The 22,652-nt window shown below is 40.0% G+C and overlaps 8 protein-coding genes across 10 annotated transcripts; 3 read left to right on the plus strand and 5 right to left on the minus strand.

The window, feature by feature from the left end:
• Positions 1-1,438: 1,438 nt before the first annotated feature.
• LOC6628080 (uncharacterized) lies at positions 1,439-3,897 on the minus strand. Of its 2 annotated transcripts, none has more exons than XM_032437952.2 (7): positions 3,518-3,676; positions 3,186-3,222; positions 2,895-3,130; positions 2,705-2,841; positions 2,369-2,646; positions 1,793-2,298; positions 1,439-1,717 (listed from the first exon to the last, which is right to left on the minus strand). In XM_032437952.2, the coding sequence occupies exons 1-7, from the start codon at positions 3,545-3,547 to the stop codon at positions 1,613-1,615; spliced, it is 1,329 nt and encodes a 442-aa protein (XP_032293843.1). In that variant the 5' UTR covers positions 3,548-3,676; the 3' UTR covers positions 1,439-1,612. The 2 variants fall into 2 exon arrangements, with proteins under 2 accessions (XP_032293843.1, XP_015028128.1); XM_015172642.3 differs by lacking the exon at positions 3,518-3,676 and adding an exon at positions 3,714-3,897 and having other exon boundaries at positions 1,440-1,717.
• A 224-nt stretch (positions 3,898-4,121) lies between these two features.
• Positions 4,122-5,308, plus strand: ClpP (Caseinolytic protease proteolytic subunit). The gene is made up of 3 exons (XM_015172590.3): positions 4,122-4,140; positions 4,252-4,383; positions 4,458-5,308. Exons 2-3 carry the CDS (start codon positions 4,342-4,344, stop codon positions 5,178-5,180), a joined length of 765 nt encoding a protein of 254 aa, XP_015028076.1. The 5' UTR covers positions 4,122-4,140; positions 4,252-4,341; the 3' UTR covers positions 5,181-5,308.
• On the minus strand, positions 5,286-9,952 carry Cand1 (Cullin-associated and neddylation-dissociated 1). The gene is made up of 8 exons (XM_002051126.4): positions 9,727-9,952; positions 9,272-9,655; positions 8,915-9,204; positions 8,688-8,850; positions 7,245-8,603; positions 5,965-7,183; positions 5,759-5,905; positions 5,286-5,679 (listed from the first exon to the last, which is right to left on the minus strand). The coding sequence occupies exons 1-8, from the start codon at positions 9,769-9,771 to the stop codon at positions 5,552-5,554; spliced, it is 3,735 nt and encodes a 1,244-aa protein (XP_002051162.1). The 5' UTR covers positions 9,772-9,952; the 3' UTR covers positions 5,286-5,551.
• Positions 9,953-10,103: 151 nt separating this feature from the next.
• Sps2 (Selenophosphate synthetase 2) lies at positions 10,104-11,883 on the minus strand. Its single transcript, XM_002051123.4, has 4 exons — positions 11,640-11,883; positions 11,029-11,404; positions 10,771-10,964; positions 10,104-10,714 (listed from the first exon to the last, which is right to left on the minus strand). The coding sequence occupies exons 1-4, from the start codon at positions 11,800-11,802 to the stop codon at positions 10,332-10,334; spliced, it is 1,116 nt and encodes a 371-aa protein (XP_002051159.3). The 5' UTR covers positions 11,803-11,883; the 3' UTR covers positions 10,104-10,331.
• Positions 11,884-12,145: 262 nt separating this feature from the next.
• Positions 12,146-14,890, plus strand: Frmd5 (FERM domain containing). Its single transcript, XM_002051125.4, has 8 exons — positions 12,146-12,543; positions 12,857-12,961; positions 13,020-13,062; positions 13,125-13,298; positions 13,360-13,739; positions 13,803-13,891; positions 13,952-14,169; positions 14,232-14,890. Exons 1-8 carry the CDS (start codon positions 12,454-12,456, stop codon positions 14,888-14,890), a joined length of 1,758 nt encoding a protein of 585 aa, XP_002051161.1. The 5' UTR covers positions 12,146-12,453.
• Positions 14,671-20,660, minus strand: Ir31a (Ionotropic receptor 31a). Its single transcript, XM_015173434.3, has 6 exons — positions 20,513-20,660; positions 19,955-20,445; positions 19,016-19,885; positions 18,672-18,958; positions 18,475-18,614; positions 14,671-18,414 (listed from the first exon to the last, which is right to left on the minus strand). Exons 1-6 carry the CDS (start codon positions 20,658-20,660, stop codon positions 18,341-18,343), a joined length of 2,010 nt encoding a protein of 669 aa, XP_015028920.1. The 3' UTR covers positions 14,671-18,340.
• On the plus strand, positions 15,292-18,036 carry lft (Limb expression 1 family member lowfat). 2 transcript variants are annotated; one of them, XM_015172592.3, is made up of 5 exons: positions 15,292-15,461; positions 16,196-16,408; positions 16,479-16,642; positions 16,703-16,893; positions 16,956-18,036. In XM_015172592.3, exons 2-5 carry the CDS (start codon positions 16,336-16,338, stop codon positions 17,332-17,334), a joined length of 807 nt encoding a protein of 268 aa, XP_015028078.1. In that variant the 5' UTR covers positions 15,292-15,461; positions 16,196-16,335; the 3' UTR covers positions 17,335-18,036. The 2 variants fall into 2 exon arrangements, with proteins under 2 accessions (XP_015028078.1, XP_070065573.1); XM_070209472.1 differs by lacking the exon at positions 15,292-15,461 and adding an exon at positions 15,560-15,719.
• Positions 20,661-20,664: 4 nt separating the features above from the next.
• LOC6628047 (probable trafficking protein particle complex subunit 13 homolog) lies at positions 20,665-22,628 on the minus strand. Its single transcript, XM_002051122.4, has 5 exons — positions 22,518-22,628; positions 22,071-22,458; positions 21,697-22,009; positions 21,509-21,637; positions 20,665-21,445 (listed from the first exon to the last, which is right to left on the minus strand). The coding sequence occupies exons 1-5, from the start codon at positions 22,558-22,560 to the stop codon at positions 21,002-21,004; spliced, it is 1,317 nt and encodes a 438-aa protein (XP_002051158.1). The 5' UTR covers positions 22,561-22,628; the 3' UTR covers positions 20,665-21,001.
• Between the last annotated feature and the right edge of the window lie 24 nt (positions 22,629-22,652).

Here is a 22,652-nt window from a genome sequence, read left to right on the forward strand (position 1 = left end):
TGTATGTATGTATGTATGTATGTGTGTATGTATGTATGTATGTATGTGTGTATGTATGTATGTATGTATGTATGTATGTATGTATGTATGTGTGTGTGTGTGTGTGTATGTATGTATGTATGTATGTATGTATGTACATATATTAGTATTAATATCTGTACATATGTATTTGTGTGTATGCTCGCATTTCCACATGAATTTTGACTAAGAATAATGCTGCCAGGCCTTGCCCGTGGCAAGTTTAAAATTTGAAAATGAGTTTAAGGCCGATCGGATGTTAAACAAAAAAGTTTCATCCAAACGTTTTTTGTAATTTTCCCACACATACAAACTCACGAATCAAAGATCTTAGTTTGCACAGTGAATCGAACGACAAGTAAGTTTTATTATGGTTGCAGCCCTGCTAAAAATGTTAACATATAGTAATATCAATAACACGCTTACTTGTTGTTACGCCATTGTACTTTATATCCTTCATAATTTCACTTTTACACTCTCTCTCTCTCTCGCTGTCACCCGTTTTCCGTATGTGAATGCAGCTAAAATGCGCGCCAATTTGTTGTTGGTAAAAAAGCTTTGCAACGAAAATTTAATGCATTTTAAATTTTACCAAATGCACGAAAAACGTTTGAATTACTGATATAAAACACATTACAAACAAAACAAAAAACACATACACAGCTGCTATTTAATTATCATTCACAAAACATATAACACTTTTATACACACTCACGAGAATACGACCACTAACCAAACAACAAAATACTAAGCCAGCCTTTGCACTAATACAATAACAAAGCGTTTCCGCTCTCTAGCTCGCAATCAAAAGCAATGCCAAAAGCTATGCCGCGGCAATAGTAAAGCAAAGAAATCATTTTCCTATCTCTCTCTCTCTCTCCCTCTCTCTCTGTATGTGAATGCAGCTTAAGTGCGCGCCAATTTATTGCTGGTGAAAAAACTCTGCACCAAAAATTACATGCATATGTATTAACTTTTACCAAATGCACGGAAAATGGTTGAATTACTGATTTAAACACATTAACAAACAAAACATAAAAAGCACACACAAACGAACAAGCTAGAGGCGATTAACAGCCGCTAGCTAATTATGATTCGCAAAAAATAAAACAATCTTAGAAACACTCACGAGAATTCGACCGATCAACAAGCCAGATGCGCACAAACTGAATTTGCATACACATACATACACAGAGCGCGCGCCTTCGCTAAGCCAGCGTTTGCACTAATACAATAACAAAGCTGCGCTCACACAATACTCGCTTCTTGAACTCGCAAATAACGGAATAAAAAGCCCTCCCATCCAGCAACAATAGCTCTTACGGCTTGGGCGGGGCGTCAGTCAGTCAGAGATATCGAATATTGTTTGAGGTTTGATTATAGCCAATATATAACAAATTGAATTCTTTTGGTTTAGGATTATTAGAAAAAATCTAATATTTATTTAATTACTTTTGCATTGAGTATAAATATATACGCTCTTAATAATATAATGTTAAATAAATGTAAGGTACATGATAAATGCATATGATATAAATATCTCTATGACTAATTCTAAATGCAGCAGTATTTTCTAAATTGAAGCTTGTGATGTTTATTGAACCATCGCTCGGCCAGAATAACCTGTGTTGAACCCGGAGGTGAACTGATGTCTTCTTTGTTTTTTGTCGGTTTGCAAGCGTAATGCTATCATACAGCTCTGTGGAGAGATGCGAGAGGAGGGGGAATTATTATAAAGTTATCTAACAACTATGCCATTTCTAATTGCACTTACAATCGAGCAGCAGAACGTGATCATTAATACAAAAAACGAGCTAATGAGCAGGGCGCCACGGCACTGTTGCGTCAGATCGATTAGGAAGCCAACCTTTTTATCAACCTGTCCAGGCATTATAACGGTGTACTCGATGTTCTCTTTAAATCGCTTGAACTCAGAGACAGAAGATGTGTTATTCCCAGTGGCTGCTGGTCGTTGCATCATTGGAGTTGTGGTTGTAGATTCTATTTGTCGCCGCCTCCGACCATGACCCGAGGGCTCGTACAAATCCACACAGAAATCAGGTGTACAATCAGACATATCTATGCAGGCCTTGATCTGGGAGTGTATCCACAGTGTGGCCTTCTCCTTCATTGAGCTGAGCAGAAATGCCTCGAAGTCGAGGAAAACCTCATTGGGCCTGTCCCGATACTTGGCCGGCTGATGTGGTATTATGGTAGCCAATTCCCGATTACGACAGCCATTGTGTACCAAAGACACAGCGCCAGTTGCCAGTGGATTTTCTAAGCAGCAAAGTAATATTGTGCATTATAATACTTATGTTACATAAAGCTAATGTACTTCAGCATTTACCTGGATCTGGCGAGACAGTTACCTCCATCAGCTTGACATACTTCCAAACCGACTGGCTGATGCGTGCGCGCAATTGGAGCTTGGTGCCCAGAGGAACCGCCTGGTCCACTGTCTGATCATTGTCGGCCAGAAGTGGAGATGGATCATTCGATGAGCTAACTGGATTATTGGTGCCGCTGACACGTGCTATGGGTGGCGCCTCCTTGTAAAGTGCCACCTCGTATTCCAATCTGTTCGGCATCTCCTCAACTATGCCCGAGACACGAGCTCCATGGGGACTGCAAGGAAATATTATTTTAGTCGTGCTATAACTTTAACCTACATTGTTACACTGACAATGAACCAGCGAATCCCGCAGCCTTATTTTCTATAACTGTTGGCTCCGGCGGCTTGCACATGATGATTAACTCCTGATCCGACTGCATAACCACGCCGGGGAATTGTGGGAACCAAATGCGCACATGAACAAATCCCTAAGAAATCATAAATAAACGTCAATATTATTTTTATGAAGAGAACTACATACATTTCTTTTAAGTACGCCACAACGCGTAAAATCGTTTATTCTCAGATTATATGTCCGTTCATCCATGTCGCTGATGTCCTTCGAGATTAGGCAATGTGGATTTAGATCCTTGAGTCCACTTCGATCATCTGCAAACATGGGCACGCCCTTAAAACCAACTGGTCTTTTGAGTGTTGCAGTGATCAGATCTTCGGCCTCCGACCCGGTCGTAGAAAATGTGCATTGCACATCGGCGACTGATAAATTAGGAATTAAATAGATGCTTTGATTTTATGTGTTATTTGTTCTTACCTTCATAATCTTGCGCAATACAAAAACAGGGAAGAACCTATTAAATAAAAGTGTTGGAATGGTTATTCAAGCAGGTAAATACGTTAATGTCGGCTGTATCTGACTCCTGAATTCTCTGTTGAAAGCGAACGTGAATATATTTATATATATTCATCCGACTTTTAAGGCGGTGTTTCTAATGATTTTGAGGTTTCTTCTCTAAGTTTTTAAACCCAATAAGAGACATGCAACATTGTATATACCCTCTTTTCACTTTGTAAACAGAGTATAAAATTAGATCCGAAATACGTTATTGGGCATTGAATTATTTATGCACATTCGTATGTACTTACGAATAAAATATATATTTTGATGCAATGCATTGTTGATATATAGCTGATTGCCAAATATTATTGCATTTATTAAAGTGTGCAATACACGAAAACTGGACACAAGCGAATATTCAAAGCCCGCTTCAAAGCACTTCCAATCGGTTTGAAAGCAAATTGCAGAATGAAACTGGAGTAGACGATGGGTAGATGCAATTACCTTGATCTTGGCTGCGTGAATTCTAGTTCAATACAATTGCAAACATTTACGTTGATATGCATGTGTGTAACTCCACATGCAGCAGCAATAAAAAACTTCAAGTAAATGTGGCGCGCTTCTGCCAACCTCATATGTGAGTGTGCATATTGCACACAGTGCTGGCAAAAATATTAGCACCGCCTTAAAACATTGTCAGCGCTAAAGGTCTGCTAGAAAACGAATTACACATAAAAGCAATTCTATATAATCATATTATTGTAATACGTAAACGTGCACAAAATCATTTATTTATTTTATCTTTAATTATTTAGCCGATTTCTATAATCGATATTAACAACTGTCAACTGCTATCGCTGTAATATCGATAGTAGCTATCGATAGCGATAGTAGTGAAATTATTTGTATTGTTATAGGTCGCATCACATACGTATGTCATTTTGTTTCGTTTTTTTTTTCCTTCTGCTTACGAAAGACTTTCAACCTAGCAGACCGTATTGTTTGGAAATTGTTTGTTTAAGCTATGATTTTTACTGCCTAGGGAGCGACACATCTCGGCCTCATAAAAACAGCTGTTTTGCGGACATTTTGCGATTCAGTTTGATAAGAACAACCAACACCAGCGGCCATCATGTTGAAGAACGCCGGCAGTCGATTGTTTCGTGGTTTGCACGTAAGTCTAATGGTCTACAGAGCCAATGACAGCTGATATATATGTATATAATTTTTGTGGACTCGGCATTTTAGGCGGCATGCAGCACACAGGCGCCCCATGTGAGGGGCATTAATTTAATACCCATGGTAGTAGAGCAAACGGGACGTGGAGAACGCGCCTATGATATATTCTCTCGCCTTTTGAAAGAGCGAATCATTTGCCTAATGGGCAACATCACGGACGACATCAGTTCCACGGTGGTTGCTCAGCTATTGTTCCTGCAGTCGGAAAACGTAAATAAGCCCATCCATTTGTATATCAATTCGCCCGGTGGCGTGGTAACGGCTGGCCTTGCTATCTATGATACGATGCAATATGTTAAGCCACCAATAGCGACGTGGTGCGTTGGCCAAGCTTGCTCGATGGGCTCGCTACTGTTGGCAGCGGGAGCACCCGGTATGCGTTACTCGTTACCAAATGCTCGTATTATGATACACCAACCATCGGGAGGTGCCCAGGGTCAGGCCACAGATATACTAATACACGCGGAGGAGATCATCAAGATAAAGCGTCAACTTACCAATATATATGTTAAGCATGCAAAAAATAACTATGATGAGATGTGCGCACGTATGGAACGTGACCATTTCATGACCCCGGAAGAGGCCAAGACCCTAGGCATAATTGATCATGTGCTTGAGCATCCACCAGAAACAGTTGCAGACAATGGACCAACATCCGATGGCGGCCCAGCAACAGGCAAGCTCATCTCGTCTGATGCAACAGAAAAGAAGAGATCCAAACAGTCAAGCTAATTCATTGCATTTGTACGATTAGCGAGATATCTGGCTTTAAAATTATAAATTGTAAAATAGGAAGGATACACACAATTACCATAATTCAAATTTTTTAAATACAAATTCAGTTTTCATGAAAAACTTTATTTAAATGCTAATTAATTTCACACTGCGTCCATGCCAAACACATCTGCTGCCCTGTGCCATCGTGCCATATATTCGGATTTGTTTGGATGTTTGGCATGTGAGCAGTATTACAAATCGATTTTATTGCTTAGTTAAAAAAACTAATGGCTGTATCAGATAGACGATACGTTTGTGTTCACACATTCTTATTACATTATTATTAATAAAATTAAAATTCATAGAACAGCGCTATTTAACACAACTTAAGTCTGGTCCATGGCAACATCTGAATTGCCGGTAATGGAATCCTTCTGCACATAATCATAAATTTTACACAGTTCCGGTGTTTCTTTAATTGACTTTAAAAAGTCTAGTAACTGCTGATTTTTATCTACAAGCAACATAATTTAATTTTAGTCATATATATATATATATGAGTAAAACGTAAACACATTTTATTAGAGACTCACTTGCTTTGGGTATTTGCGAGAGAGCAGATACGGCTCGCAGGGCAGAACGTTTAAGTTCGTCTTGTTTCTCGTACTCCTGCTTAACCGAGTTGGCCTTTACCTTGTGGGTGCATGTGTCGCGTAGTTGTTGAACGAATTGATCCAGTCCTATTTATAGAAATCATATTAGAAAAATAATGATGGACAAAATGGTATTTAACACATACGCAGTAAAACCTTATCGGGACACAATACAGCCAGACGTGCTGTCATTAGGTACGTCAGCATTTTAATGTCATAATGATCACATAGGCCAGCCTGAACGTGATCCATAAACTGCATAACGTCTACACGGTCCAGACCCTGCTCAAGTAGTGTATACATGCATTCGAATGCCGCTTTTCGTATATCAAGTCCATCATCGACCGTGTGTTTAAATGGTCCCATTTCAACTTCACGTATAAGCTCACTTTTCACTTTTGTCTCGGAATATAGCCACGGTAAAAGTGTGGGCAGCAAGTCGCGCACCAAACTAGGTTTATTGTGCACAGCCGAATTAAATGCGACCAGAGCAACGCGACGCACCTGCGGCTCCGGATCACGCAGCGCGAATAAAAATTCACCGATGCTTTGCTTCAGCAGCAAATCAATGGGCTGCGGCTGATCGGAGATGGTAAATTTAACGGAGGACACAACAACGGTCCGCATCGTCGCGCTTTCAGAGCGCAGGGCTTGCTGCAATTGCGGCAACAGTTCTTCCGGATTGACGAGCACCAGTTTGCCCAGGCATTCCGCCACCACGTTGCGTGAACCTTCTTCCGAGCACTCGCAGTGCTTAAACAGTTGGGCCCATATCGAAGGCACCGATGGCAACAGCTGTGCCAGACCATTGGGCGTGACCGATAGCGATGAAATAACTTCCTTCAGTGAATGGAGCAGCAAATATTCTCGCTTGGGCTGTGCCTCAATTTCCTTCAAAATGAGCGGCAAATATGTCTGCAAACTCCCCACTGAGACAGCGCCGAGGGCATGCGAGGCCGCTGCCTTCACATCCTCGGACGTGGCACCAAAGCATTCAATGATTGTCTGCGGAAGCACTTGAATAGAGCTTAGATCAAAATGTCTGCCTATTTCGCCAATGGTTAGCAAGCAGAAGATTATCTGCGTATCCTTTTTGCCACGATTCTGCAGCTCGGCCATCAGATGAGCGGCTAATTCGGTCGCCACCTGTGGACACTGCTGGGTCAAAGCCGCAATGCATTTGGCCGACGAATGATATGCTTGCTTGTGCAGCTGCAGCTGTTCGTTTGGATTCCTTGCTGCCGGATCGCTGCCTTTCAAAACTGGCTCCATTAGCTTCGACACCAGAGAGTCATAGGTTAAGCCGGGCAGTTGCGCCTGTACCAGCGCCTGAAATAGGTCCAAAGTGCATTGCAAAGCGGTACCCTGAAAAAAAAATCACTTTTATTTAAATATCAATTAAAATCGAAATTAATTTTGGGCCCACCTGCAACAACGGCGACCGAACCAAAATTAACACAGATGGCAAAAACTTCTCATGTATGCCAACCAATGCCTGGGGCTGACGACGAGCTGTTGTACTTAGTAGGGTCAGCGAGTATTGAGCCACATGAAGATCGGAGTCAGAAATAAGTCCAGGTATTTCGATAATAGCCGACTGCAAGACACTTGGCTCAAAGTTCGAGGAATAGTTGATGACAATCTTATTGATCAGATCCAAAGAATGCAGCTTCAAAGCACGATGATTTTTGCGCAAGAATGTGCCCAGAGTTGGTAGAACGTCATGCAATATGGGCGAGAGGTCAATGCGTAAAGGTGATGCTGCAATCATGGTCAGTGCTTTAACGCTACTTAGGCGCGTGACTTCGTTTTTCAAGCGTTCCATAAAGATGGGCAGACAAACGTCCAGTTCACTCTTGAGCAGATCACCCATATTGGCAATGATTTGGCCCATGCAGGCAATGGCGCGTTCCTTCACCTCCTGATCGACATCGGTGACCTTTAGTTTCTGCAAGGTGCACGCATAAACCTGACCGACAAACGGCGTCACATCGAAGTCTGATTTGACAGCATTAACGCCCAACGGACGCACCACCTTGACGAGTTGCTGCAGCACCAACAATGCCTCGGTGGCAATCTTGTAAAACGGATCAAACACCGATGTCACCACCAGCGGCACCAAAAGCGGTATATGCGGATGGAAAACATGTGGCTGATGACCCTGAAGCAATGAGCAAAGAAAGCCGAGTGACTCAATTTTCATGTTGCTCGTCGAACTCTTGTCGTTCAGCGAATAGCTTATGCCGGGCACAATGCTTTCCAAATGTGGGCCCAGGGCGCCTGGTAGAGAGTTCAGAAGTTCGCGTAACAAAAGGAAACAGTCCTGACGCGTCTTCATCGATTTTTCACGCATCAGCGGCTGTATGGCTTTAATAATCTGCGGCAGCTGTTCAATTAGCAAAAGGGTTGGCCCAGATATTTGATCCATGGAGTCGGGATCGTGTGCAATATCATCTGCCGGACGTGTATTCTTCAGCAGTGCAACATATGCATGGAAAATGTCAGATTTAACATTCTCTTCGCGCTCCTTAAAGCGTGCTATTAATGCTGGACTCAGCGTACGATAGAATTCTTCAATTAATTCCTGACGAGTGGCAATTAACACCTCCAGGCATTTGGCAGCAGCACGTCGAACTTTCCAGCTCATATCGTCGTCATCACTATACTCTTCGCTGTCCACATATTCATCCTCCTCGGTGTCCATGGCAACGCCTGTATCGCCATCATCGGCCTCATAATTGTAGTTCGGATCATAAGTTACGTACTTGAGGCATAGTTCGAGTATCTAATTAGTATAACAATTGTTGGTTAAGGATTAAGATTAAGATTAACAACAAGTTGGTAGCCAACAGTAATAGCATATACATACCATAGGAATGTGTGGATGGATAGCGTCTGGGCAACGCAACACAAATGCCTCGCAGGCCTGCAGGCAGAATTCGCGCAGCTCATCATCATCACGCTGGCTATATTGTTTGAGCAGCAGCATTGAGCGATCAATGTGATTGCAGAGCCGATGTCCAGCTTGACGACTAGTTAAACAGAAAATAGAAATATTGAAGACAATGCGCCAATATCTATGCATAATTCAAGTACCAGATAGAAGCTAAGCATTGAATATAGGTACGCACAGCACCAGGATTCTGCGGATTTTCGAGTCCCTCGAGCAGGTGGTCAACGACGCCATTATAGGCATTGCTATTCGCCTGTATCAGAAGTACAGAGAGCGCTACAATCGTACGCTTGCGTACAGCCTGGCGAGGCGATGCCAACTGCGGCATCAGAGCTTTCAATATAGTGCTATGGAATGGGACCAGAAACTCGCCAAAGCGCGACAGCAGATCCGACAGTATGTCCAGTGATTCCAATTTAACCGAAACGTCCTCCTACAAATATTAATTCAATATCACTTTAAGATCGCTCATTTTAGGTGTTAGTCTCTTTGGCTTGCACCTTTTCAATGGCAATGCTTAGTTTGCCAGTTATACGCTGGCAGACATTGGGCGCCAACGAGTTGGAAGATTGGGGCAGCTCGGCAATTACGGTCTTGAGGCCGATGCTTGAGATGTCACGCAGCTGCTCGACATTGGACATCATGTTGCCACATAGCGAGTCCACAATTGTCTCCACTTGATTCTCCTTCACTTTATTGACTAACGGGCCCAAGCACTTCACAGCCAAATTCTGCACTTCACCGTTTTTGTCCTCAAGCAATTTAAGGACCATGCGAACCACCTTTTTTTCAGACTCATCGTCCAGTATAATGCTGTCCTTTTGCAGTTCAGTCATTAAATCATTTGTGGCCATGAATCGAAAGTCCTTGTCCGTGGATGTCATCTAAATAAAAGTAAATAATTCAATTTATAAATGCACCTTACCTTACACTTTTGTGCATATTCTCTACATACTTTTTCCAGCAAATTTGCGATTTGATGATATTGATGCGACGCCATGATCTATATATTTGGTTCAACGGTATGTATATAAATATATATGAAATTATGTACACGGTAGCCGATTATAAATTTTTGTGACCGCCTCACAAATTCTTTTTGTCTTAGACAAAAAAAAGGTCTACTCAATTTTTTTTTTCCGGCACAAAAATTTGCGTGTTGGAACTGGAAAATGCATAAGTAAAATGATAATATCGATATGAGACAGTTTCGTGTGCGATAGAATTATGTGCTATCGGCAATCTCTATAAACATTCGATAACAATGTTATCGAAACGAAATACTAACAGATCTGTTACCTAACAGCGCTAGTAAATGTAAACAGTCGCGATTTTTTAAGTGGTAGCGCGGCACAGAAAAACTTTATTGCAACATCGCAGTACAGATATATAAATAAACGTTGTTAATTCATAGTTTTAAGGAATCAAACTAAATATCAAACATTTTATATTTACACATAAAACCGTTCATAATATTTCCCAGCCAGAAGCCTTTATGAAATAGTAATCATAAGTTGAATAGTCAATTCGCTTCACAAAAACTAAATTAACATTTTTTTTTTAAAGAGAAACCTCGATATGCTCAACATTTTCTGCCAATTCAACTGCAGATTTATCGGCTTCCACAACTTGACCAACAATAAAAGCCTTCTGTGCTCCATTCGTTACTTTCTCAAACTCCTCGCAAAACTGTTCAGCTGCATTTCTTGGCAGGCAAATGAGAAGTCCGCCAGATGTCTCAACGGCTTTGCCTGCCGTTAACTTTGTGCTTTGTCCGACTAATTCGCCAAATTTAAGAACATTTTTAATAATGGGCAATTTGTTAATTTGAAACAAAAGCGGCTGCTTCTGGAATTCAACAAGGTTCTTGGCATGTCCCAGCAAACCAAAGCCGGTGACATCAGTTGCAGCATGCGCCTCGTATTTGTGCATAAGAAGTGCGGCTAAAAAATGAATTCAATTAACTTATTTTATCATTGATAAATCAACCGAATCATACCATTTCGGTTGAGGTATGTCATCGATTTTATGGCCATTTGAAATGTTTCCAATATGTCGTCGTCCGTAAAAGCAGCTAGCAGCCTTTCATATTTATCATCTTTCTCCTTCTGCCAAATGTGTGCAGCTGTCGCCAGCTGTGTTCCAAGCGGCTTGGTTAGCACCAATACATCTCCGGCCTTGCCATTTGAAGGTCTGAAGTTATTTAAGAATTCGTTAAATGTGCATTACATATTCTCTTGAAGAAACTACAACTTACAGTATGATGTCTTGTTTTCGACAAAGTGTTGTAGCTATGCCTCCCACAATGCACCAGGGATTGAGGATAACATTTTTGACGCTGACATTGCCACAACACCCGCTGCCACTTGTTGCCCTTTGGAAACCTTTCATTATTAATGGAACCACAATATCTCGCTGCTTCTCTGTCATGTTTGAGGGTGCACTAATGAGCATTTCGATTTTGTCAATGTCCGTTATTCCGACAGCGTATATGTCACTTAATACATTGGCCAGGGCAATGCGACCCATTGTTTCGGGGTCGTCAACCAGAGGATAAAAGAAATCAACCGTCTGTACTAGCGAATATTCCTTGTGCCGTGCTAAGGGTATAACCGCGCAATCCATTCCAGATCCTATATATTTCAAAATATTTTTTAATTCATTTTAATATTTACGCTTATTTATGTGCCGAGTTCAAGGTGTATTCGGATTGCAAAGGTCATATTTTTGCTAATCTCTTGTGTGCTTGTTTACATTTCTTAGCCTTCGAACATTTTGATAAGCAACACATAAATATAAAATTGTTATCTAGTAGTTTTCAGTGAGTGTTTAATATATATTTTATTTTTTAACACATATTAAGCTTACCAATAAAGTCGTCATCGTGTTGAGGTGCATTGTTAACTATTTCTGTTCCCCTGAGATATTGTTTAAGCTTCTCTTCGGGGACTTTGCAGCCTCACCCTCGAAGGGTGGAGAACATGGTTAGTCTAAAGTCGGCCTCTAGGCCATGATCTTCAGGTTGAAACATCGTCAAAATCCGCGCTAAAGATATAGCACATAAAATTATAACTATTTTCTCTTACACACAGCTGTTCAGTTGCGTGGGAAAAATAAATCGAACTACTCTGAGCAAGTGAACTAGTTCCTGCAGCTTTTATTTCAAATAGTATCCGATAGGTTTCACGATAATATAATATCGATTACTCGAAATGACCGTTGTTAAAGTTGAAATTAAAAAATGCCGAAAATGTAAAAACATATTTGACATTAAAGCGTAATTTCATATTATTATACCAAATTTATAGGTTTTTTTTATTTACAACCAATTACACAAGCCCCATATACTCCTACGCCAGAACAAAAGTATCACGCATTTGTCCATTTTTTGCGCTTTTATCTTGTTTATTTTCTCAAGCGAACAAAAAAAAACCACCCAAAACACCCTTAACAGGAAAAAGCGAAGGGCGATAAAGGACACTGACATTGTCGGCAAACAAAGTTTAATAAACGTTCCCCAATTAAATACTTTCCATGCACAACTTTTAAAACAATGAAAATAGACACGCCCATAAAACGAATATAAAATATATTTTATATACAATTGTTGGTCTTTAAAGTTTCTTTTTTATTTTTTTTTTTAACATTGACAAAAGTCGATAAAATTTGAACCAAAAATAAAATGTTTAAAAGTAAAAACGAATGTAATATTGTGTATAAGTGCACTGTGCGCCTACTTGATGATTCTGATGTCTTAGAGTGTGAATTTCAGGTGGGTTTTAAATGAACATAAATACGTGCTCAAGTGAATAAACGGCATTTTACATACGAAAAAGAAGTCTTGCCGCACCGATGTTTGTTGTAAATATATGCGTGTGTGTGTGTGTGTGTGTACGTGCGTGTGTGTGCGTGTGCGTGTTTGTAGATATGAGAATAAGGTGGAGTTCGTAAGGGCGTAACTTTCCTATAGCTATAAAAAAAACGCCAAACCCATTTGGAGCCAACACAAAAACTTAATAGCCTTTTTTATAAATTTAATCAAAATATTTGTCAAATATTTGTAAATGTGTCCTTCCAAATTCTAGCCATTCCATAAAGGCATTTACCTAGTCGACCATATATGTAGGCAATTAGATATTAAGGAAAAGGACTATTTTGGCTTACGTTATGTAGACACAGGCAAACAACGGGTAAATATATTAATTTTAAAAGACAGTCCTAGTTAAATATATGGTTTTTGGTTTTTAGCACTGGCTTGATTTGGCCAAATCCATATTGAAACAATGCAAAGGTAAATATTTGGAAATGATATTTGAAAACCAAACTGAAAATACATTTTTTTTTTCTGCACAGATATAGATCCTGTGCTGTTTTCCTTACGCGTCAAATTCTATCCAGCGGATCCATTTCGCCTTACCGGCAATGGACGCATCATGCTCTTCCAACAGCTGAAGAGAGATCTTCGTCACGGCCGGCTATACTGTTCCCTGGGCGAGGCAGCCGCTCTTGGGGCATTGATTGTGCAGGGTAAGGCCTCACTTTATGTATGAAAAAACATCGAAAATTATGAATTTATTTATATTTATAGAGGAACTTGGGGACTATGACGAAATGATGCATATCGGCGACTATGTGTCATCGCTGGATTTGGCTCTGCGCCAAACCGAGAATCTGGAAAAGAAGATCATTGATCTGCATAAAAAGCGAAAGCCCGGTCAGGATCCCTCCGTGGCAATGGATGAGTTTATGGGCATTGCCCGAGGCCTCGAAACGTACGGCATTGATCCCCATCCCGTCAAGGATCATCGCGGCTCCCTGCTGTACGTTGGCATCAATCATGCCGGCATCAGCACCTTCGTGGCCGGCAAGCGTTCCCAGCACTTTCGCTGGAATGAGGTGCACAAGATTAACTTCGAGGGCAAAATGTTTATTGCACATTTGAGCTTCACGGATGCCAGCCGAGAGCCCGTAAGTGCTTGCCCCAATCTGTACACTTCCATCTCAGCACATACACGTAAATGTTAATTGCAGAAAAAGCACACAATTGGCTTCAAGTGCCCCTCGGGACCCGCTTGCCGTTACCTGTGGAGGTGTGCGATCGAGCAAATGCTCTTCTTCACGTAAGTACAGGAGATATTTTTGGGCTCTTTCGTTTATGCGCATACATTCATTTTGCACAGCTTGCCAAATAGCCAGCATGCGGCTGTTGTTTCCGGCGGTGGCTTCTTCTCCTGGGGCACAAAGTTCCGTTATACCGGTAGAACTGAACGCGAGATTCTGACTGAAAGCATAAACGCATTACGCGAGCAAAAAATGACCAATTCAACGTCTAGCAAACGCAAGGCAAGCAGTGTGCCGGCCACGCCCTCCAGTCCACAGGGCGACTTGGCACAAATACGTGAGTAATATTGAAATCCTTAACTATATTTGAATTATGTCAAATTGCATTTGATTTACCAGGCTACAGCAGCTTGCCACGTTCAACAATGTCCGAGCCGTTGGGCTGTTCTATGGCACCGAGCATTCTCATCTATGGCGGCCATGGCCAGGACGTGGGCGTCAACGGCAGCCTGCAAATGCCCATCCTGGAGCCCGTTTGCGAGGAGGCGCGTCTGCGCTCCTCAAACATGGATAGACTTAATCATATGGGAACAGAACTATCCGGCTATGCATTCCGTGACTCCATTGAGCATTCGTCAACGGAAAGCGGACTTACGGCTAGTGGCTATGATGTGGCTGGGAAGCCGCGTGGCAATCACAACGACTCCAAGCAGCATCTTTATTATTCATCCAAACAGTACTATGCGCTGCCCAATCCCGCCTTAAATTCAAGCTCTTCCGTCGGTATCTCCAGCGGCAAACATATTGGCAAATACTCGCGCACACATTCAAATTCCAATGGCGGCAAGAGTTTGCGTAAATTTCATTTGTTGCACGCGTTTATACCATCCGTAATATTTGTTGTCATCGCAATGGCCGGCACTGCGGTCTTCATTATGGAATCGGAGCTGGAAATATTTGAACGTGTACGCAATTCTCCCGAAATGCTTAGTTTGCGTTATCAGTATTATCAGCCGCTAAAAGAATTTGTTATGGAAAAACTAGGCCGGAAAATGTAATTTTATTCAATTCCAAAGACTTCATATACGGATATGTGAGCTATAGTCATTTAAAGTTTTTAAAAAATGTTACAATTGCAATAACTCTGGCAAATAAATGTAAAAAATTTGATTCCAAACGTTTCTATAGATATTCCCAATCATTCATTCGAACGGAGATATGGAAGAGAGAGTTCTCCTTAAGCTCGGTAAGCTCGGTAATCAAGTAATTAGAGTCATCATAATTCACGTTTATAAAAACTGAACATTCTTTTAAAATCTCCTTCAGATATTACTCACTTTTTGAATTACACTATTCGATTTCTCTTTAAAAGTATCGATAAGACAGAAATCGATATTGTGCAGTCGCAATCAAAATACTTATTTACAGCGGTCACACGACAGTGTTGCCAACCATATTAGTGGCCCCCTTTTTTTTTACGGTAGGATGATAAAATCTGACAAGCAAACCATTAAGTTTGTTCCTTATCCAACACTTGCGACAAAGCTTATGTACGATCACACAGTGAAAAATTGCAAGCCGATATAATTGAACAGTGCGCATGCGCGGAGTCGGCAATGAAAATTACAGGTTTGTTTTCTTGTGCTCAACAAGTTAAACACTTGCAAACCCATTTATATATATTGTGCATACGTGTGTAACCGTTTCTTTTTTTAGCGATTGTTAGCTGACGTATAAGTGCAAACGCCATTTTATAATTATTAGATATATAAAGACAAATTGACATAAATGCAACATATAAAATGGCAAAATTAATATGCAACTAAAAGTGTTCGTCATAATACAAGAAACCATTTTTGCAATTGACAAAACTGTGTACATGCATTTGTAAGTATGTATGTATGTATGTAGGTGTGCGTGCGTGTCGTTTGTCCACAGCCATTTAACGGCTTACATATGTATGTATGCATATATACATATATTAATTATGGGTTTCAAGTGTGTATACTCCTTGTACCACTTGTAAAATATGCACATACAACCTGCAGACTCACATATGTGTACATCTGCAGCCATGCGTGCGTGTGTGTGTGTGTGTGTGCATGTGTGTGTGCGTTGTGCCTGTGTGAGGCGATTTCTAAAAGAGCATAAAACAGATGACTTAAGAAGCAAACTGGAATTGCCGATGATGAAATACCATCATGTTAATGTACTTTTACCAATGCGTAAAGTGTTCAATAAAAATGCATGTACACCGAACATAACTCAAGGAGAAAATCAAGAAAGTTCCAATTAAACGCACACAATTTTTTTGAAGCTCAACATTGGCATTTAATTGTTTCACTTTTATTATTTACTTTCAGTAACAGATTTATGAATAGCTCTGCTGATTTAGGATTGTCAATCCAAGTGTTTCGCTTTTACTTGTGATGATTTAAGCTGGAATCAATATAGATTCTCTAGCTCCAATCTTGTACAATATTCAACAAGTGGCAAGCATATAATGGTCTATCCCGAAGAACCTTTTTGGGCTTTGCCAATGGTATCCGGATTATACGAAGATAGAGATTATAGGGGTAAAAAGAAAACGTCATTTTTTAAATCTACCTTTTAATTTGATGTTTTGGAAATTTGCATTTTTTCTAGTTAATGTAGTGGAAGCTTTGCAGGAGTTTTGGCAAATGAAACAGACGCGCGGCGTCGAGTTGAAAAATGGAGCTCTTGTGATTTACGAATCGATTCCATCGAATAGCCAACCCTATGTTTGCTTCGTAACATTACCTGGCGGGAGTTGCTTTGGCAGTTTTCAGGTGGGATTTATTAAATACCATGTTATATATAATACTAATCGTTTGCCATTGACATTGCAGAATTGCCCAACTAAAGCGGAGGCCAGACGAAGTTCAGCTAAAATTGCCCTCATGAATTCGGTATTCAATGAACATCCATCTCGTCGCATAAGCGATGAGTTTATAGAAAAGGCTGTTCAGGATGCACGCGCCTCTTTCAAGGGAACACCACAAAATAATGAACTACCAGAATCAGGAATCGGCGCATTTAGGTAAGTAGCAGACCGTCTTTTTTTTATATATAACATAAGTCTAAACGTAACTCTGTATCTAGATTCATGCTTGAAGCAAATAAGGGGCGAACAATGTTGGAATTTCAAGAATTGATGACCGTCTTTCAACTACTACATTGGAATGGATCCTTAAAGGCAATGCGCGAGCGCCAGTGCTCCAGGCAGGAGGTGGTCGCACATTATTCAAACCGTAGTCTGGATGATGAGATGCGTGCCCAAATGGCACTCGACTGGATAGCACGTGAGCAGGAGAATCCAGGAGTGCTGCGAAGAGAACTGGTCTTGGCTGAACGCGAGCTAGAGACGGCACGCATGGCAGGACGAGAGCTGCGTTTTCCCAAGGAGAAAAAGGACATATTAATGATAGCACATAATCAACTGGGTGGCAGCAATTTGGGTGCAGCATCCATTGAAAACTGAAAACAAGTGAAAGGAGCTAATAATAAAGGGGATACAATAAGGTATATATGGAGAACAATCCGTTCTTAGTCTTGGCATCATTAAAGCATCATATCTCTATATATATACATACATTCAGCAAGTAATCTTCGCAAGAACCCGCATAACACAAACAACAGTTTATTTTATTGGCAAAACCACATGATCTCGAGTTCTGTTAAATCCGTTAAAGCTCATTTAAAACTAATTACCAGAAAAATGTGAGAATAATAATCAGTTACTGACAGCCCGACAAATTAATATTATGAAAAGATACAAATTATCATAAAAGATAAAGGAAACTCGTTTAAAAACTGACAAGTGCAAAATACTTTCGGAATGAAAAATTGTGATTTAAATACTGAATTTACGGAATTATTTTGAGACTTAACTTAAATAGTATAGTTAAATTTATTGTGTGTGTATATGCATGTGTATTTATATATCAAACATTGTCTCAGCGCCAAGCGCAACTCATTTGAGGCATATTACCATTTAGATAAATTTTTAACTAACTTCATCAATCCCTAATAAAATGTACTAATTTGGCAATTCAGTTATTTTATTTGTGAACTTTTGAACAAAATTATGTTAAACTAGTGCAAAAAATGAATTGTATTAATACATATGTCGATTGCCTAATAACGAAATAAAACCAAGAAAATATGTCTGTCTGCCTTTCTATATATGTGCACTTACGATCTTTTCTATAAAAAAATACTAAAAACTTTCAAGAGCAAGCAAAAAAGTCATATACTTTCATTCAGCAAACAATTAACAAAAATGCTGATGCATTTGCTTTTCAATCTCTTGCGATTTGGCGGGCATGCATCAATTTCTAGTTTCAAATGTATTACGAATGGTTTAATACAAAATACTGAATGTTTTGCATGTAAAAATACTGTTATGCTGTTGCGAAAAATACTGTTTTAATACCACACTACGAATGTGCAACAAAAAACAAAACCGAATTCTAGTTAGATTCCAATTAGATCCGGCGTAATCGCCATTTAACCGTTGCTATCTCCAGACACAGCGCCAGTAAAGCGAGTAATGCACCACCTTAAAACGCGGTCATGAATTAAATATTAAAAAAAGAAAAAAACAACAACAATTTCTTACATAGCAAGGTGAGAAATGCTGAGGAAACACCTGACATGGTCACCGGGTAGACGGTGTACAACGACTGACATGCTGGCTTTTTCATTTGACGCTGTCGAAGAATTCTCTCAACTAAACCAACTTCGCGTGCATTGCACATTCTAAATTGCAATGCAAATTAAATGAAATAATATATATCATTATAATTATGTACTTACGCTGTTTTGAAGAGCTCCGTATATTGACTATTTTTATGCACAATCCAATTCATAATCTCCACTTCCATAAGACCGGATACCTCGCGCAAATCGCAGATTTCATTAGCGTCAAACAATTCTGCTATTATCGGATAGGCGTCAACTACCTCGCAGTGAAATGCGAAACCGCCACTCTTGAGATATGGAATCGCTTCCTCTATGTGGCCGTACACACCCATTTCATTGGCACCTCTAGATGTGGACAATTTTTTGCTTATTAACCGGGTCACAACCGGGTTTGAACTTTCCTATTTTTGAAACATATTTTAAGAGGTGAACCTTTTTACTTGATTGTCTCGACTTACTCTAAATAAAACTTTATAGTATCCAATATCTTCAAATGATAGTTTGAGAGGGCTAGATGTTATTTCATCAACCGTAGCCGGACCTTGATCCGAAGAGCTGAGCAATCCACCAACGACAGATGACGTGTAATAGTTGTACATTACCACGGAGAATAGATAAACTGTTACCACAATAGAACGAGACGGTAAGTCCTTGGGAATAGGTTCCATTCCCTGTTGACAGACGGCACCAAAAGTATGTAGAATACGTTCTGTCCAGTTGCTTTGCGATTTGGGATCTGGACGTGTCATTATATTTTCAGCTGTCAAATTTGTGGCCTTCCGCCTCAGTCTAGCTACCCACAATATATTTCTTATATTCAAATTTCTTCGTTTCAACTGTTTCTCTGCTTTGGTATGCCATCTGTTGCTCAGGTACTCGAGGAGCAACCAAATGACGGTAATCCCTATTAAGGTGCCCAACGTGAAGAGCCACACCTGTCTGCTAAAGGGTGCTAAAAAATTACCGCTTTTTCCGTGTGTATCCAAGTCGGGCGTAAAGCGAAACAAAAACGCTGTCTCAAACTTCCAGCTCTGGTGTATAGTGTCGAACTCAGCAAAGCGATTTATACGATTGAATGCGCCGGAAGCTGCAATGTCTGCCTCGTTGCGCATAATTATGCCCAGCAATCCCAGTCGAAAAGTTGTGTTGCCCAATCTACCAGCCCAACCCCGGGAGTTGCGAAACTTGACGGTAAAATTAAAACGATCTCTGAGCAGGCATAACAGCTCGTAATGATACTTGATGAATGCTGCTACACCAGGATCCTTTGTGGGTCGTGAGAGTACTGCTTCAATTTGTTCATTTGTCAGTATATTCTCTTGATCAATCTAAAAAATTTAATAAACGGTTTGTATAAGTTGAAATTAAATTTTATTTTACACAGCATTTTTGCTTACCACACTTGCACCCCTTAAAGTCAATCCATTGAATTGACTGCGATATTTTATGCTTTGCAGCTCGAATACGTCTTTAATTATAAACAATTGTTTTTTATCATTTGATAGTTTTGCTATCAAATGTATTTCCAAGGCTGATTTCAGTTGACGGCCCTTTGAATGTATGTCCCAAAGATAATAGGCATCCGTTGTCTTATTGACATAGGTCATTTGCGCATTCGGTCCAACGTAATCTAGCTCGAGTGGGAGCAACTCGTCAATACTTCTATCTATGCCCAACAGCAGCCACTGATATGTTTTGTTGAAGTATCTATTGGCAGAAGCCTCCTTGAGCAGCCTAGATGAACCTTCGCAATTGGTGTCCACAATCACAGTCGTTCGAGCATAATTTTTTCTTGTTAAAATTGATTTAAGCAAATATGAGCTATTTATGTGGACCGGTTGAACAAATTGATTGGATTCCATGAGTGCTAGAGCATTCGAATAAAGATCTAAAAATGAAAATATTATGCTAAATTAATAATTGAAAATTTGTCAATACAAAAGTAAATTGCATACCTTCTTCAGAACAGGCAAATATAATGCTTTCCCTAGTTTTAACCAATCGCGTCGTGAACTCCGTTAAAACAGAAGTTTCCATTGGGGAACTTTGTCCCAAAAACACACATGCTAAGGTTAACACTAAAGCCAGCACGCTCAAACACATTGCATATAGTTATCTTTGTAATCTGTGATATTTAAGCAAACACGCTTTCTTTTATAGCTTAGTGCACTAGTTGGTTGATTGACAGCTCAAATTGAAGCAAGCACTTACAAATGCAAATTGAAAAATATACGCGTAATTGTGCGTAAGGAGCCAATTAAATTATCAATCAAACAAAATCTGCAGAAATACATTTTTAGTTACAGTTAAAGGATCCGGCTCAATTCTATATGCTATTAAATTAGATTAATAGTTTTTTAAGGTATTCTATACTTATCATTATAGTGACTGCTATTATTTACAATTGGCTTTCTTTTGCATTTAAAATTTTATTCAAGCAATCACTATACCACTTGCAACTGTATTTGCTTTTGCATTAACGAGTCAATGGGATTTTCATAACGAATCAGCTTATTTAGCAAAAATGTACCATCCTGATGGTAATCGGCATCTACAACAAAGACTTCCACAACTTTTGTCATTAGGAACTGCTCGTTTTTCAGTGTGTCTACTATAAGTAATGGGGATACCTTAATAAGCCCCAATTTAGATGGACAAATGGTTAGTGGAAATTCTGCAAACTGGCCCGGCTGCAATACATCCAATACAAAATTAGCCGAGCCAGTATAGGGACAGTCGGCAAACGCTTTAGTTTCGAGAGTTATATGCAGCTTCATGGCGTGCTCGGCTGTATTGGTTACCCTGCATTGGAAGGTAAATATGGTGCCGATTTTGACAATATTCTCGGCATCGATTACTTCTAAGCGTAGGTCCTTGTATTCAAAGGGCTGAAAGTGATTAAAAACCTATATAAATCTAATTTGTATGGATACATTTTTCTGAGTACCTACCAATCTCTGCAATTGGCTTGTCTGCAATCTGCCTTTCTCCCCGAAATTCGATCTCCAAACAATGTCCAGCTTACCCACATTATTTGCTTCGCGAAGTGTTTTGATGTGCTTCGCAACTTCGGGTTTTGGCTGGAATTTTAAAAATAATTAATCTTTTGATTAAGAGTTTATGCGACCATTGGATCCACCTTTATGCAGTACAGAAATTGACAGCTGTTATTTGGCTGCAGCATATTTTTGGACGTGAATACCGACTCTCCGTTGGGTAGAGTATTCAAGGAAGTCACAGTGTATTGCTCGGAACTGTCCAATTCAACTTTTTCCAGACAAAATGGCCCGGTGGTCACGTTTTGAATTTGCGCCTCTAGATATATTTCATCCATTTCGGCATTATAAAACTTAGTTTTCACATCCAGTGGCTTAAGCACTTGGAATTTGAAGAACTTTCTTAGCGATTGTGCGAAGCCAGCGGGACTAGTATAATTCACCTCACACACCAATCTAATAGATTTTTTCAGTTAATTATTGATAATATTGATTGAAATAGGCAAATGTTACGCACATATGAGTTCCAATCTCCTTTACTTCATATCGAATGACATCATCGAGCGTCTCATCGGCTGTTAGGACCACTGAAGATTTCTTGTTTTCATGCATTAGCAAATTTATTCGCGACGTGTTTGACTGCAGATCGACCTTTACAGAAACGCCTTCAACGGGATGAGACGTGCAATTGTGTACACAAATGTAGCTGGAAAATGTTTCGCCTAGATATATATTTCCAAATGATTGGGGTAGCAGCATAGTTTGGCCAGCTCCAAGGGCTTCGGCACAAGTTCTCGCTATGCCATCGAACTCAACCAGTCGGTTAAAACTCTGTGGCAAATCCTTCGGCTCACAGGTAACAATTGGCCCCAGTCCTACTAACGTGGGACGGGTCAGTCGCATAACTGTAATAATACTCTTGAATCAAAGAATTCTGTAGACTGCAGACTGCAGGTTTGCCTACCCTTTAAAGCCAATAAATGAGTTTCCGTGTCAGCAGCATTCATTTTGTTCAAGTATCAGGTGAAACGCATATAAAATAAAACACAAATATCTAAGTTATCGATGGTTGTTTATTAGTGATGACAGCAAGGTGACG

The sequence above is a fragment of the Drosophila virilis genome, chromosome 4 (assembly GCF_030788295.1).
Source record: "Drosophila virilis strain 15010-1051.87 chromosome 4, Dvir_AGI_RSII-ME, whole genome shotgun sequence".
NCBI lineage: Eukaryota > Metazoa > Arthropoda > Insecta > Diptera > Drosophilidae > Drosophila > Drosophila virilis.

Coding starts and splice junctions, on each gene's coding strand:
- LOC6628080 (XM_032437952.2), bottom strand. CDS start 3,547: ATGCATTGCATCAAAATATATATTTTATTC. Junction 3,223..3,517: donor TCAAAATATATATTTTATTC/GTAAGTACATAC, acceptor TTTATTTAATAG/GTTCTTCCCTGTTTTTGTAT. Junction 1,718..1,792: donor TCACGTTCTGCTGCTCGATT/GTAAGTGCAATT, acceptor ATCTCTCCACAG/AGCTGTATGATAGCATTACG.
- ClpP (XM_015172590.3), top strand. CDS start 4,342: ATGTTGAAGAACGCCGGCAGTCGATTGTTTCGTGGTTTGCAC. Junction 4,384..4,457: donor GATTGTTTCGTGGTTTGCAC/GTAAGTCTAATG, acceptor TCGGCATTTTAG/GCGGCATGCAGCACACAGGC.
- Cand1 (XM_002051126.4), bottom strand. CDS start 9,771: ATGGCGTCGCATCAATATCATCAAATCGCAAATTTGCTGGAAAAA. Junction 8,851..8,914: donor CAATGCTTAGCTTCTATCTG/GTACTTGAATTA, acceptor CTGTTTAACTAG/TCGTCAAGCTGGACATCGGC. Junction 5,680..5,758: donor CTCGCAAATACCCAAAGCAA/GTGAGTCTCTAA, acceptor TGTTGCTTGTAG/ATAAAAATCAGCAGTTACTA.
- Frmd5 (XM_002051125.4), top strand. CDS start 12,454: ATGTTTAAAAGTAAAAACGAATGTAATATTGTGTATAAGTGCACTGTG. Junction 12,544..12,856: donor TCTTAGAGTGTGAATTTCAG/GTGGGTTTTAAA, acceptor TCCAAATTCTAG/CCATTCCATAAAGGCATTTA. Junction 14,170..14,231: donor GGGCGACTTGGCACAAATAC/GTGAGTAATATT, acceptor TTGATTTACCAG/GCTACAGCAGCTTGCCACGT.
- lft (XM_015172592.3), top strand. CDS start 16,336: ATGGTCTATCCCGAAGAACCTTTTTGGGCTTTGCCAATGGTATCCGGA. Junction 16,643..16,702: donor GTTGCTTTGGCAGTTTTCAG/GTGGGATTTATT, acceptor TTGACATTGCAG/AATTGCCCAACTAAAGCGGA. Junction 16,894..16,955: donor TCAGGAATCGGCGCATTTAG/GTAAGTAGCAGA, acceptor CTCTGTATCTAG/ATTCATGCTTGAAGCAAATA.
- Ir31a (XM_015173434.3), bottom strand. CDS start 20,660: ATGTGTTTGAGCGTGCTGGCTTTAGTGTTAACCTTAGCATGTGTGTTT. Junction 20,446..20,512: donor ATTTGCCTGTTCTGAAGAAG/GTATGCAATTTA, acceptor TTTCATTTTTAG/ATCTTTATTCGAATGCTCTA. Junction 19,886..19,954: donor CTTTAAGGGGTGCAAGTGTG/GTAAGCAAAAAT, acceptor TAAATTTTTTAG/ATTGATCAAGAGAATATACT.
- LOC6628047 (XM_002051122.4), bottom strand. CDS start 22,560: ATGAATGCTGCTGACACGGAAACTCATTTATTGGCTTTAAAGG. Junction 22,010..22,070: donor AAGGAGATTGGAACTCATAT/GTGCGTAACATT, acceptor AAAATCTATTAG/ATTGGTGTGTGAGGTGAATT. Junction 21,638..21,696: donor AATTTCTGTACTGCATAAAG/GTGGATCCAATG, acceptor TTAAAATTCCAG/CCAAAACCCGAAGTTGCGAA.